This window comes from Leishmania infantum, chromosome 1 (assembly GCF_000002875.2).
Source record: "Leishmania infantum JPCM5 genome chromosome 1".
NCBI lineage: Eukaryota > Euglenozoa > Kinetoplastea > Trypanosomatida > Trypanosomatidae > Leishmania > Leishmania infantum.
Window position 1 is genome coordinate 1 of NC_009386.2, and position 15000 is coordinate 15000.

At 58.9% G+C, this 15000-nt stretch overlaps 3 protein-coding genes and 1 pseudogene across 4 annotated transcripts; all 4 read right to left on the bottom strand.

Annotated features, from left to right (window-relative positions):
* Positions 1 to 4073: 4073 nt before the first annotated feature.
* On the bottom strand, positions 4074 to 5075 carry LINJ_01_0010 (hypothetical protein, unknown function; the record flags this gene model as incomplete). Its single annotated transcript, XM_001462578.1, has 1 exon — positions 4074 to 5075. One exon carries the CDS (start codon positions 5073 to 5075, stop codon positions 4074 to 4076), a length of 1002 nt encoding a protein of 333 aa, XP_001462615.1.
* A 1092-nt stretch (positions 5076 to 6167) lies between these two features.
* Positions 6168 to 7802, bottom strand: LINJ_01_0020 (conserved hypothetical protein; the record flags this gene model as incomplete). The annotated part of the gene is made up of 1 exon (XM_001462579.1): positions 6168 to 7802. The coding sequence occupies one exon, from the start codon at positions 7800 to 7802 to the stop codon at positions 6168 to 6170; it is 1635 nt and encodes a 544-aa protein (XP_001462616.1).
* A 1600-nt stretch (positions 7803 to 9402) lies between these two features.
* LINJ_01_0030 (putative MCAK-like kinesin) lies at positions 9403 to 11424 on the bottom strand (the record flags this gene model as incomplete). The annotated part of the gene is made up of 1 exon (XM_001462580.1): positions 9403 to 11424. One exon carries the CDS (start codon positions 11422 to 11424, stop codon positions 9403 to 9405), a length of 2022 nt encoding a protein of 673 aa, XP_001462617.1.
* Positions 11425 to 12396: 972 nt separating this feature from the next.
* On the bottom strand, positions 12397 to 12966 carry LINJ_01_0040 (annotated as a pseudogene). The gene has a single exon. A coding segment is annotated over exon 1 (570 nt).
* Between the last annotated feature and the right edge of the window lie 2034 nt (positions 12967 to 15000).

Sequence of the window (15000 nt, forward strand, 5' to 3'; positions counted from 1 at the left end):
CCCTCACCCTAACCCTCTCCCTAACCCTAACCCGTAACCCTAACCCTCACCCTAACCCTCACCCTAACCCTAACCCTAACCCTAACCCTAACCCTCACCCTCACCCTAACCCTAACCCTCACCCTAACCCTCACCCTAACCCTAACCCTAACCCTAACCCTAACCCTCACCCTAACCCTAACCAGTACACCAGTACACCAGTACACCAGTACACCAGTACACCAGTACACCAGTACACCAGTACACCAGTACACCAGTACACCAGTACACCGTCACGCCCCCGTCCTGTTGGAGAGGGTGTCGCTGTGCAAGGAATCAGTGGAGAAAAAAACCCTAACCCTAACCCTAACCCTAACCCTAACCCTAACCCTAACCCTAACCCTAACCCTAACCCTAACCCTAACCCTAACCCTAACCCTAACCCTAACCCTAACCCTAACCAGTACACCAGTACACCGTCACGCCCCCGTCCTGTTGGAGAGGGTGTCGCTGTGCAGGGAATCAGTCGAGAGAAAAACCCTAACCCGTACCGGTACCGAGTTATCGTTTTTATTAGGTTACTAACCTCTGGCACGCTTGTCGCTGCTCTTCAGAACGAAACGCACAATGCTCTTCGATAAACGTGCTGAAATAGAAAAAAAACGAAATATCTCGGCTACGTTTGCTGCCGTTGGCCTCACCTCGTCATGGCGCGTCGGTCCACCAAAGAGGAGATGACTCATCGAGTGCGCGCACTTTCTAGCTCTTCCTTTTTGCCTCGTATTATACAAGTTTATCGGAAAATACGGTGGGTACTAGCCACCGGTAATCTAAAACCGTGCACCTGTCTGCATAAGTGCGTGCCCTGGATGGAGGGAGTGAAACTGCATCGACCGCCCACGGTAATCGCCGATCAGTCAGCAATGTGGCTGCAGCGCTTTTTTTTGATGAAGTGAGGCTGAAGGCTTTCTGAGAGATTGTGCTCTATACGACAAGGAGGGAGAGCCTAACCCTTTTCATCCGAAAATTCCTGGCCCAAATCAAGGTGGGCGGAGGGTGGGAAGCGGAAAGTCAACGCCCACGCGGACACAATGAGCATCGACCGAAAACAAGCAGTGAGAGAAACGGGAGTCTCCCAGGCTGGGAAGAAATGAGCCGAGGAGAAAAATGCACCAGATCCGAGGTACCGCAGCACAAGACGTACCAGGTGATACCTTTTTTCTTTCAGTTTTTCCTCGTGAGATGGCAAAACACGCGGCAGAAAAGGCAGGAGAGATCCCGCTGGCTGGCGAAGAGGAGGAACATGAGAAGAGAGGCAGTCAACATCGGCAAGGAGTCGAACTTTTTGCAGCTCATGTGTGCAGGTGCAGGTCGATGGATAGAACGCTAAGAGGCAATAGGGCAGGGTCACTTCACACCAAAAGTTTGAGCGATGGAGTTATATGTGCATGGTCGGATAGGTGTGCACACGTACGGCAGACACGAAGGCAGAAGAGAGGAATTCGGAGTTGTGGAGAGAAAGGGAAGTTGATGGGGCAGCAGCAGCAGTCATAGCAACAGACGAAAGGCTACGCGGAACGGCTTCACGGAGAGAGCACATCAGAGAAGCCGAGAAGTGGAGAAGTGCAACTGGTCTCGAGCGCAGTCGATGTGTCACGCGTTGAAGTGTGTGACGTCACCGAACCGCTACCGTGAGCACCAGAAACCCGTCTGTGACGAAGGCACCAAAGCAGATGCAGAAGGAAGCAAGACAAGATGGCATGAATCGCTCGCTTTACTTTGCCTCAGATGCGCTTGCTCAGTCTGTTTGCCGGCATCAGCTCAACACCGCCACTTGGGCAACTCTCTTCGACGGCACCTATGCGAGACCATGGCGGGGTGCTGTTGCTTTTGTTGGAAGATTTGCGGTATGGGTGCTGATCATTTCAAAACAGTCCAACAATCAAGACGAAGAAAAAAGAGACGAAAGAGAAGAGAGACAAAACACGGTCAGCCACGCTAGCCATTCATCGGCACACCCACACGGCGAACACAAAAGGCGCACCGCGAGAGAGAGAGAACGACGGAGCGTGTGGTGTGAGCAAAACAAAATTTCGCCTGATACAGAAAACAACAATAGAAAGAAGAGATAGCTAAAGGACTTCAAAAGTGGAACATCACACTGACCACACGGTGACAAGGAGAACGAGACGGACAATGACGGCAGACCCCATGGGAGCCGAAGCGAAACTATAAGGGGTGTGTGGGAGGGCGAATTTCCTGCTGCCATGCGACCGCTGGCTGATGAGCGAGTCTTCTTTCTTTTTTTCTCGTTGTCACTGCAGCGATTGCACGCACGCACACATGTGGCCACCCTCTCACGGTTGTCTTCCATTGTTTGCTTTTTTTCTTTCTCGGCTCTTTTACTTTTGTCGCGTATCTTTGCCATCCGCCGTCATGGAATGTTGTCTTCTACCGGTATGTTTATCGAGTTTTTTTTTGGTGTGTGTGCGTGTGTGTGTGTCTGTGCTGTGTCGTCGTTGCTCATAAAACGTTCCCCGCGTTACTGCTGAGCTGTTCACATAATGCGTATGTGTGTGTGTGTGCTGCTGCTTTGGTGCTCGTGGCACCTTCCGAGGCCGCCGGCGCTCACCCCCTCCATGTACAGCGGGGGCACGCCCACAGGGGGGAGGGGAGGGCAGCAGTGCAAGCACGTGAGCCGACGCCGAGCCTGCAGTGGCATTCGCGGTGATGTCGACACGTTCAATGAAGCTGTTAGACAAGGAGGCCAGTAAAAATAAAAATAAAAATAAGCGTGCATGTGACGGCAGACACATAAGCAAAGAAAGAGCAGCGGGAAGACGGAGTCACGAGAAAGAGAAGAGCAAAACAAAAGACAGCACGTCGCTGTGCGTTGAATGCGAAGGTCTCCGCGCTCGTGACTGCATCACCAGCAGCAGCCTCATCGTTGGTCAACGAAGGGAAAGGAAAAAAGAAGGGACAGAGTCGCCCTCGGCTAAATCGCGCATAGGCATGGCAGTCAGCGATGGAGGAGGAAAAGCGAAGTAGTGCCGCCAATCAACTCAACAAAGCCTGACCGTCGCCAAGACATGACGCTAAAGGGGGCGGCGCACCACGCGATGGAGACGACACTGTTAGGTAGCGGAAAAGTAGGGCGAAAGGGGCAAGGGATTCAGAAACGAAAACAGACAGTACAGAATGAGATGGGCAGAGACGCACACGGGAGGAGGAGAAAGAGAGACGGATTACATGAAACAGACCACGGATGGATGTTGCGAACCGAAAATGGAGCACAACGAGGGAAACAAGGTTACAAGAGAGATCAGAGGCATGACAAGCAGCGCCGTTCTGCTCGCTACCGCCGTTTCCTCTGTCTGTCTCTCTCTCTATCTGTCACCGTCGTCTTTCTTTTCCATGCTCCTTTCGTTGCTGCGTCGCTGTGCTGTGCACCCCAGATCCAAAGAGAGCGAGAGACAGAGAGAGCAGAAAGAAAGGAAAGAGACCGACGGAAGGAGAGAGTGCAGAGGAGAGGCAACACACATAAGGCAGACACAAGAAAAATATGCAGCAAGAGAGGGAGGGGCACAGCTAAAGGTCACAGAAAAAGAGAGAAGGGGGAAGAGGGCAGTGCATACTTGAAGCATACGCGCGCTCTCGCTCTCTCGCGCAAAGGCACACACACACACACATACACATAGATGTCGGGGGAGGGGGGAAAGCAAGGGGAGCGGAAGAAGAGAGCTGAAACGTGAAAACGCCGGAAGACGGTGTGAAGTGGACGAAGAACAGTAACTAGAAGCTGTGCAGCCCAACGCAAAGAAAAAATGCTTTTGTGTTCAGCGTGTGCGTTCTACGGAGAACAGGGCAACGCACAGACGCACGGACAGCCACATATTCGGGTGCAAAGTCGCGATTCAGTTCGCGCAAAGAGAAAATGGGGCGATGTGGTCGACGTGAGCGCACGTCAGCAGTAGCGGGCCGACTGGAGAGAGGTGAGAAGGGCAAGGGAAGCAAGGCGGCAGAGGCGATGTCTCTGCAGAGTCGCTTGGTCACTGATGTGCTATTCTTCTCTTGTTCGCCTCTCCCCCCCCCGTCTACTCGCGCGAGGAGTACGCATCTGCATCGGAGTCGGAGTCGTCGTAGGAGTTGTATATGCTGGTGCCTCGGAAAGAGTTGCGACGGCTCAGCCCGAGCTCCGACTGAGTGGGAATAGCGCCCTGGTTGTCATACTGGGATCCGATGATATTACGGCGGCGCTTCTCCTCTTTGTTGCGGCGGCGGATGCAGCAGCAGCACCAGATGCTAATGATGAGAGCAATCAGGATGATATAGAGCACGACGGCGATGACGAGGCTGCCCCACCATGGGAACGTTTCGTTGCACTTCGGGAGGATCCAGCGGCTCTGCGAGTCTACCTCGACCTTTTTGCCGCAGTACGTGTACGTGTGGCCGGAGCTGCTAACGAAGGGAATGGCGCTGCCGCCCGGGAAGGTGGGCACAAGCCGATTCACGCCATCGGAGTCGGCGTAGACGTAGTACTCGCAGAGAAAATGCGTAAATGACGTGGACACCTCCGTGTTCACCCACTTCCCGGAGGGCTGCATAACGACCAGGCGCTTACCCCAGTAGCTCAAGTTTCCCCAGGAACGCGGGTAGTTGGTCTCGAAATTGGTGTAGGAGCCCGGCACAGCAGTGGTCCTGTCCACTGGAGTCGAGTCATCGTTTACGCCCCAGTAGTTGACACCGCGCAGGAACAGCGGGCGGGTGGTGCGGAAGAGCCCGCGGTACCACCGCCACTCGCACTGGGTTCCCGCGCACACCGCCTGCTCCGTCATGCCGCCAAGGGGGATGTTGCCGCTAATGCCCTCGCGTTGATAGGCGCTCTGGAGAGCCTCTTGAATAGAGGCGGAGGTCGACATGGCCGTGTGCGACGCCGCGTCCTGCAACTTGCAGAAATCGATTTCTAGGGGATCGAAGGCAAAGGCACCACTGCCGGCGCTGCGCGCGGCATACGTGGTCGAGTAGGCATGCGTCATTGCCGGTGCAAAGCACGCGAGCGCCGCCGCGACCAGCACGAAGACGAGAGCGCAGCGCATCTTGTCAGCAGCGCGAGAGAGACAAGCGGGGAAAACGAGGAGAGAAATAGTGTACGAAATGGACGGGAACGCAGACGGTGGACGAACGAGTGGAGATGCGTGAGCCGGCGATGAATGTCGGGCGTGAGGGCCGAGGGGGAAGAGGGGGAAGAGGGGGAAAAGGACAGTTGGCCAAGAAGCCGAAAACGAATATGAAAGGAACGTTGAAGGTCAAGCACAGCCCCCCCCCTCCGCACCGCTGGTTGAAACGCTGGTGCGCGCCGGAGAAGAACCAACGAAAACAAGAAAAGTAAGGAAGCGAGAGAACAGAGAAGGAGAAAGGCGGAGCAGTGGTTGCGTCAAGGGTCCGCTAGGACTTCACGGGGTACGCACAGGTGCAGCGGGCAAGTGGGGATACGATGGGGCTCATGCGTGGCAGGGGAGGGTGGGAAGAAAGAAGAGGGAGGGAGTGTGGAAGAGGGTAGAGGTGTTTTCTGTGAGTAATAGCACAGGCAATCCGTCTCACGGGAGAGATGAGGGTGGATGCAGAGTCGCGGCCACGTGGCGAATATGAGAGGTGTGGTGCACGCTCCTCACATGTCGGTCCCAAGGCTGTTTTCCCTAGTGTTGTAGGTGATGTCTGAGCGAGGAGCAGCATCCTGAGGGCGCATGGGGAGAGGAGGAGCACAGCCGTGGGGGTACTTGCACGCTTTCATGCGCCGTTGACGGAGCTGTGCAAAGTGAGCCACACTAGGCGAGTGGCAGACGCCAGCGAAGGGCGTGGTGGTTAGGAGCGCGGGGATTGTGAGCAGTCGCCGTTTTGTGCTCTCTCGTTGCCGCAGCAGCCACTTTTCCTCGTCGCCCATTCGATGCGCTCGAATCTTCTATGGATGGAGGTTGTCGTCTGCACGACCAGGCGCGAGCAGTGATGATGCCCCGCGTGTCAGTGAGGACGCATGCGTGCGGTGCGGCACAATGGGCTTGTCTGTCTCCCGTGTGTGAGCATGGAAAGACAAACAACCACCAGCGACAACAACTCCTCGAACCAGCGAGGAATCCAGTAGAGGCACACAGGCACGGACACGCTGAGCACGCACTCTCACCACTATGCGCCTAGTCTTTCAACGTTCGTGCGGCGACATCGGGGAAGGAGTCGATCCAGGAGATGTCGATGAAGAGCGGGAGGTGGTGAGAAGGCAGTTTGTGGTTAGGAAAAAGTTGCGCCTCGTTCACCTCTTCATCCTCAGGAACGTCCAGCACCTGATGCAGGGCGAGCGTGCTGGGGTCGTAGAAAATGAAGTCCTGTGTGTTGTACGTGATGCCTTTCGCCTTTCGGCTCTCCTTCAAGAGCGCAAGCTGGTCGACCCTGACGGCGGTGTCAGACAGCGCTGGTGCAGGGGCTGGCGATGGCGCCGGTGCAGTAGCAGCCGCAGCAGCAACCGTGTCAGCAGGCGGCGGTGTCGTCAGCTGCTGCTGCTGCTTCTTGTGAGCTCGTGCTTCGATCTCGTCACGCACAAGCCGCACTTTGGAGAAGACGCCATGGTAGCCGCCCGCGTCCGTGCGCCGGAAACGCTGGATCTCCTCCTCGGCCTTGTAGGCTTTGTCGGAGCGGTGAGCCTGCTCCGCGTTCTTGGTGTAGTACGTGTCATAGGCGGCGGCGCGGGCGTCGTCTCGGTAGTGCCACGCCGTCCAGCGTGGACCGCCAACCAGGTCATGCGTGGAAAAAAATTTGTCGCGCAGGAGCTCCACGCACGGCTCATCGTCCGCTTGATTGTTCAGGTCGCCACAGACGATGTGCGACTGATGCGAGCGATCTGCGTCGTTTCGGCCGAGGGCATCAAGTATCGTGAGCACTTGTCGTGCCTCGTGCAGCCGGACGTCGGCCGCCTCTGCCGTTGCCCCCGCGGTGAGTTGCACGCAAGCGACGTAGAGGGTCATGTTTGTCACCCTGTCCCGCATGCCGACGAAGTGCGCAAAGTGGAAGCGCTGGCCGATGTCGCGGCCGGGCATCATGAGCGGGAAGAAGCGGCCCTTGTGAAACAGGAGCACGTTGCCGATGTCCTCCTCCTCGGCGATCTTGCCCTGGTTGGCCGCAGCGGCGGCATTGTCACCCTTGCGGAGTGCCCGCACCTGGGCACCACGACTGGACTGGTAGAGCGTGCCGTAGCCGAGGTAACGCACGTATCGCCACAACTCGGTGTTGAAAAAGGTCCGCTTCACCTCGTTCAAGCAGGCGATATCGGGGTCGTAGCACCGCAGCAGCTCCACAATGTGCTTGCGACGGTGCTCCGGCGTGAGGAAGGGTGGGAGCTCCTTGTCGATGGAGGGGTCGTAGTCGCAGAAGGCGTTGGGGTCGTCGCATTCCGGGTTGCGCGTAAACTCGGGCACGCGCACCCGCACCGCCTCGACGGGGGTGGTGTGGCTGGGCCCCCAGGCGTCCGTCATCATGTTGAAGCTCATCAGGCGGAACCAGTCACGCCGTGAGAGGCTCGTCGACAGCTGAGAGACGGGCGCCTTCACCCACTTGCGCTTCAGCGGAGGCTCGCGCTCCGCCTCCATCTTCTCCGCTTGCATCTCACGCGCCAGCAGGCTCGACATCTTCGCCTCCAGCGCGCTCTGCGTGATCTGCGCGTCCATGATGGAGGGGCGGATCGTTGTGCGCGTGCCGGTGTCCCGCATCAGACCCAGGACCGGGCCACCGCTCACCAGTGGCGGATCATTCAGCAGCGCTGAGCAGCGTCTCAACATCTACAGAAGGGGAGGGAGGTGAAGGAAATCACTGCATGAGGCAAGCGACGCTCGAAGATGGCGAAGCACGGTCCGCTCTGGGCGTCTGTGCGTAGGTGGGTCGGTGTGAGCGATGCGTTTGCAGAGGGAATACTTCACAGTCCAGAGCAGACGAATAAGCGGAGGGAGGAAGGGGGGGGGGGGGGGGGGCACTGATGCAGCGGCACACGTCGCCCACAGAAATACGCGAGAAGACGGGGGAGAGAGGAAGAGCAGGATAGACGGTCGTGAAGGATGAGAGGAAAAGGGCACAAGACGGCAAGACACGTTCGTGTGTGACTTTCAGAGGCACACAGAGGTATGTGCAAGCACACGTAGTACAGTGTGCAATCAGCAGCCCGCGCGCCTTTCTCTCTCTCTCAGCAGAACATCTCTACCCTTGCGCCATCTGTTGATGCCGTTGAGGAGGCCTCCAGCTGCTGCGCCCCTGGCAGCTGCACCGGCGGCACGTGAATACCCCGCCCACCCTGGCCTCTACTTGTCCTTCTACGCGGGGGCGAGGTGACGTTGTGCGCATGTGGCGGTCGTCTTTTCCCTTTCCCGTCTTCCGTGAGCGGAGGAGGGGTCGAGTGCGCGAAGATGTCCAAAGGACAGTAGAGGAGAGGGCGCAGACGGCAAGGGCCTCACGACAGGCACACAGACGACAACAGATGCGCCGTGTTGGTTGAGCGAGGCGTGAGAGAGGGAGCGAGAAGCCGAAGAGACAAGACATAAAAACATCAAGAACGGGACAGAGCTAAAACGTATGCCATCACAGACACACACGCACAGGCACATATACATGGAGAGAGAGAGGGAGGCAACGACTTGTTCGCGACCGCCCCTCCACAAGCGTATTGTCGTGGGCAACAGCGGGGAGGTCTGTTTCTAAGCCGCTGGAGCTGGACGTGCGTCGGAGAGCTGGATGGTACAGAGGCCAGCGGCACTGTTGTTGCCAGTGCTGGATACAGACGTTGCTCATGGACAGATGCAGAGAGGTAGAGAGTGAGGGGTCGCACGGGGCACGCAGAAAGAATGTCCGCATGGATGATGAAGCAGCACCCACACATCCAGTACACAAAAGCACCGCCCGAATCGATGAGGCCAAGAAAGAAGAGGAGCAACGGCCATCGACTGCAGCTGCGTGGGGCTGCGGCTGAGGCAGTGGGGGGAGGGAGGGGAGTTGCATCTACGTCTAACATGATAGGAGAGAGAGAAAAAAACCGAACGGTACGCCACACGCACACACACGGACAGACAGGCAGAGGGCACAAGAGAGCGAAAACGGAAAGAGGGGAGCGAAAGCGATGAAAGAGAGCGTCCCAGTCTAAAACAGCGGCGACCGAAAACACGAGAGCGGTCACCACGAACAGAGAGGGCTTGAGCCCACCAAAGCCGGCAAAGGACCGGAAGCATCATACAGCGCCTCGAACGAAGCACCTGCACGGCAGCACCGGTGTTGATGGCCAAACGCACACGCACTCACATACACGCACAGACACACATGGAAAAAAAAACAGTGAGAGACACATGCGCAAAACGCGCAGCGAACACCGACAACAAGAAAAAGAAAGAGCGATACCTAAAAGGACGATGAAGACGGCTGCGTTGGCGGCAGGTGCTGCTGAAAGGCGGTGATGCTGGCGACCTGCTGCGCGATCTTATCGAGCTCGTCCAGCTGCGTTAGGAAGGACTCCATCGCGCGCCGCTTCTCGCTCACCAGCAGGCGTGCGCGCTCGACAAAGGTGCGCGTGTTGGCGTTCATCTGCTCTGCGTCGTACTTCACCTGGTACTCCTCCTTGATACAGTTCATGTCCGTCTCGAGGTAGGCGTTGTATTGGTCAATGACACGACTGCGCTGGGCCGCCACGAGCTCGGCGCCGCCCTCGAAGCGCTTGAAGCTTGGGCGCCCACTCGGCCGCGCCACCACTTCGTCTTCGCCGCTTCGGTCTGAGTCGCGGGGCCGCTTAGCGCACACCATGTCCGGAGTCCGATCGCGCGACAGTGGCTTCGGGGTGACGAGAGTCGACTTGCCCTGCGACGACGGCGAGAGTGTGTTGACGGAGCGGCTGCTGAGCAACGTGCTTTTACATGCTGGGGCAGCCGTCGAAGTGCCGGAGAAAAGCGGGGCGGCCGCAGAAAGCCGAGTTGTCGTCCTCCGCGACGGTGGCCTGCTCTCGGTCGTGTCAAAGAAGGCCTCTTCCTGGTCGTTGGGCACGCACACGGTGCGCCGCTCCGTGGCGTTGCGCTTCAGCTCCTTGACGCGATCGGCGTAGCGCAACGTGTTCAGCGTGTGCTCGGCATTGTTGTTGGACGGAGAGACGGCGCCGATCATCACCGTGCGGCAGTTGCCGATAAACGAGTCGCGGAGCACCTCAGTCAGCTTCGAGCCGCGGAACGGGACGTGCTTCCTGTTCTGATCTAAAAAACGAATGCACTCCTTCAGAGCGAGTAGGCTCTTGTTAATCTCCGCCCCTTCGAGGCGTGTCTGTCGCGCGCAATCCACCGTGTCGGCGCCGCGCTCGCTTCCAGCGAGGTCGATGAATGTGAACTTGCCGCTCTGCTTCGACGTCCGTTTCGCCTTGAGCTTGATCTCGAGAATGGCGTGGGAGCGGGAGCTCGTGTCGTTGGCGCCGGTGGAGCCGCAGCTGCGAACGCCGCTGCCCTGGTCGATGATCGTCATGAGGTCCTCCACGCTGGTAGAGCAGTGTTCGGTGAGGCCGCGGATGTTCACCCTCCCCTTGTCGTCCTCGAGGGCTCGCAGTGGTCGCCGGCCGTTCAGCAAGTCAAAGAGCTTCCCGCTGTAGATCTCGTAAAAGGAAACAACGATGCGCGTGTCGCTCGTGAGGCGGTCAAACATGTCTTTGGCGGCGAGTGCGTACAGGCCCGGCTCGGGGCCCTTGCCGAGCATCGTGTGTGTCTTGCCGCTCCCTGTCTGCCCATAGGCGAAGCATGTCGCGCAGCCGCCGTCGAAGACGGTGTCGATCAGCGCGCGGGCAGCGCGGTTGTACACGTCGACGTTGTCGCACGCCTCGTCGAAAACCTCGTCGAAGAAGAAGCGGTGCACGTGGGTGTACTTGCGGAGGTCGACCTTCACCTTTGGCTCCTTCAGCACAATCTCGCCGTTGTTGTCGGCGTCCATGATGTCCGTGAAGCCGTTCGTCTGCTCCCCGGCGCTGAGCGGACGCTTGCGAATGGCGACGATGATGCGGCTCTTGCGCTTCACCTCCTCGGCGGTGTCGGTCGACCCGCAAAGGACGGTGGTTCCGCGTGCTGTGTACTGCCGTCGGCGCTCCGTCGAGCACCCCTCCTTCCCCTCCGGCGTACTGTCGTCGCCGTCGCCGTCGCCGTCGTTGTCGAGCACGTCACTGCCGGAGCGCGAGGCGGGGAGCGGGTTGGCCTTGATGTACTCGATGGCGTCGCGCAGCCGCAAAATGTCCATTGCCTCTACGACGCCGTAGCGGTTGAAGTCCTCCGGCTGCAGGGCGAGGAGGTCCTTGATGGTCATGCTCGATGCAAAGGAACTCTGAAAGCGCTCCAGCTGGTACCGCCGCAGCACGTCGCTGATGTACGGCTGCGACGACGGCGGCTCGGCCGACATCATCTGCGACGCTCTGGCCGCCACGCACACAAATCTACGGCCGCTTCACGAGGAAAGGGGAGTGGGGCGTCAACGAAGAAAGAGTCTAAGATGGGCAGAGAGAGACGCGAGGAAGCAGCCGAAGCGACGTGGGTGCCGCGGGTCCTTTTCCGCCACCGATGTAGAGAGAAGACGAGCGGGGAGTCGAGGAGGCGGTGACTGACAGTCGGCGCACTTGCTCGCTTCGCGCTCAGGCAGCTCGCAGTGACGGAGGAGGACACGGAGAAGGAAAGGGACGGAGACGATGATGCGCGTGCGTGCGCATGGAAAGGCGCCTCGTGGTGCAGATGAGGGATCTGAAATAAGAAGTGCGGCGGTGCGTCGTGCGAACGCCTCTGTATGATGATGGAAGCGAGGAGGGAGAGAGAGGGACACAGACAACGGAAGGAGGACGTGTGTACCTGTGTGCATGCATGCGTGTGTGTCTGTGTATTTGTACGTGTGTGTGTACTCGTACTCGCCGTCACTCGCCTTGCTCTCAGATGGTAAGGAGGCGAAGGGGTGCTGTCGAGGACGAGGGTGTGGTCGGAGGGCGTCAGACGGCCCTTTTGATGGGCGGGTGTGTAAAATGCAGAGCGAGATGAGGCGGAGGGAGAGCAGGGGAAGCAATACGGAGAGAGGAGAACGGTAATGGTGGTGGTGGTCGGCGTCGTCGTCGTGGTGCCATGGGTGAGAGCGGCAGCAGCGCCACATGCGCCTTTCACGCATCGGGCAGAGGGCGATCGCAGTAGTTGGCCATCACTACTTGCCCGCGCCTAAGAAGCCTGAGAAGGAGGACAGGCGTGTGAGTCTCCCACATTGGCACCTGTTCTGAGTTGCATACGCATGCGTACAGGGGTGTACGTGTTTACGCACAGAGCCGCACCAGGGCTGCATAAAAGATAGCCCACAAGCCTGTGCACAACGGCGGTGTAGGGAAGCGAGAGGAGGTGGATGCTAAGCCACTCAAGGGCCGTGCACCACCGACAGTGCCGGCCGCCACGACTTGCCGACGCCATTGATGTCACGAAGCTCCGCCTCCTTTTTGCCAAAGTAGCCGTCGCGGCCCCACTGCTGAATGGCGTCGTCGGCAAAGGGCCCGTGCTGGACAGTTGGTTTGTCCTTCCAGCGCATCATCCACACGTGCGGGAGAGTGGTGCTGGTGCGGCGGGCCTCCTCGAGAGCCCTGAGAAGGATCGCCTCGCGCGTCATGCGCATCATCACAAACTCGTGCTGCGTCATGGCCTCCTGATGGAGTTGGGCGAGCGCCTCGAATGCCGCGGCTTTCTCTTTCGAGTACCGTCGGAGGGCGTCAGCGAACAACTCCCCCTCCTTCAACTGCGCCAGCACTGGTTCCAATATCGAGAGAAGTGGCCTCGCCGTCGGCTCCTCCTTCTCCTCTATGGCCGAAAGGGACGAAGACGAGGACAGCGACCGGTCAAAGACCGCGGAGCTCGATAAAGAAACCGCGGAAGGAGCCGAGGCTGAGACGGTGCTGTCGGCCGACGGAGAACGCGCTCGCTTCATGCTGTGTGAGACGCCACGGACCCACGCGCGCGTGATGTGTCGGGGGAGGGAGGGAGGGGAGGGGAAGGGGGCCGCGTGGATGTGAGCAGCACGCCTAAAACGTGGCGCAGATGAACGCAGGGGGAAAACCAAACGGGACGATGGACGTCCGCGGTAGAAGGCACACCAAGGGTGTTGTGGCGTACCACGTCGGTGCGTGACAGACCCGTGAGAAGGAGAAAACTGAGAGCAGCGGTGCACGGTGCAGAGAGTGAGGGGGGGCGGGTGCGTCCGCCCCTCTCCTCGCTTTGTTTTTGAGCGCCGCCACCGTGGGTTTGTCGACGCCGCGGCAGCAGCGGCATGCGTGCGCAGAGGGTAAAGGCACAGGAGGGAGAGGTGGATTACATGGAGAGGGTGCGGGGAAGAGAAACAAGCGGCTGCGCAGGCGAGCGGACAAGCAATTTGAATACGCGCGTGCACACGTTGCCGCACGGGCTTCTGCTCACTGCTTGCGGTGCGCGTCTGTGCGAGAGATAGAGAGAGGTGGGACGGATGTGGCTAAAGCATACACAGGCATATGCCAAACTGGCGACGCCAGGACTCGTTCACGGCTCCGGCGGCAGCGGCGCTGCCACACACGCGCACAAGCACGCGGTCAAGCTTGGCTGCCAGCGCTGGACTTCGAGAGGGTTGTGCCTTTCACGTGCCCTCCCCCGCTTCAGTCGACCGTGCAAGAGGAACTCAACACCGCTCTACTCGGCGTGTCACAGGCCGGGTGGAGCGACGTGATCCTCCTCATCTTCGGCGGAATGGGGAAGGGAGTGGGGCCAGCGGGAGGCACAGCGAAAATGTTGTTGGCGTCGTCCTCTTGATGCGGCCGGCCTCCATGCAAGACCAAGGCTCAGAGAGAGATCGTTTGCGGGGGTGTGCGAGCGATAGGGGTCCCATGCAGCGCTGACTCCCCTCATGTCTGCGCGGCGGCGCACACACTCGCGCTGGCAGTCAGAGCCCGACGTCGGGGAGGACAAACATAGAGCACGACCCGAGGCAGAAGAAGGGGGGGAGGGGCTGAAAAGGAAGAGGGACGAGACACAGCCGGGTAGAGACAGCACGCACACATAGGATAGCGCGTAGAGGCCACGACACGCAGACGCAGACGGAAGAGGAGAGTAGGAGGGCAAGAAACGAAAGGGAAAGCAGGGAAGAGCACGCGTGCGCGCACACACACACAGAGAGAGAGAGAGAGATGAAGGGAGAGAGGGAGAGCAGATAACCGATAGAAGATATAATGAAAGAGGGAGCCCACAACGGAGGTGTGCGCCAAGTCGAACAACGAACACAGCAGGGAAAACGTCGCCCATCCATCGATGCCGCCCTTTCCTTCGCTTTGCCTGCTCACCGCGTCATCGGCACGTTGCGCCGCTGGCCGACACGCGGTGAGGCCCCCCCTCCCCTCCCCCCCCCACAGCGTCCTGCGCCATCACAGCCATCGCAGCCCGTCTCTTCGCGTGGCGGTGTATATGCCGCGCTCGCGAATCCTATGGCGTCACGTCTTGTGACCTCTGTACCGCCACCACTGGAAAGAGTCGTGAAGCATCCGAAGACACACACCAGGGGGGGGGCGTTCTAGAGAGGGGGAGGGGCGACGAGGACTCAGCGAGGAGAATGGGGAGGGGGGAGGAGATGGAGGAGGGGGCATGGAGGGATGCGGAGAGAAGACGCACAGAGCAGCTGAGCCGGCAAAAGAAACGACGAGAGAGAGGGAGAAGAAAAAAAAGGTCAGCCAGCGAAGACTGCGGAGAGAGGGGCAGGGGAGAGTCAGTGGGTAGGTGGGTGGGTGGGGGAGCGAAGGGGGAGGGGGGGAGCAGCTCGTCGTTTGGACGTCCTTTGTTTCGAAACAAACGGACATGTAAGAGGGTAGGGGTTAGTTGGATGAGAGGGGAAGCGGCAGGCGATGCCATGCATGCGTGGTACGCTCACGCACATACATATGTACATACATACAACACACATACACACACGCGTAACGACGGGTGGGAGGAGGACGCTTCCATG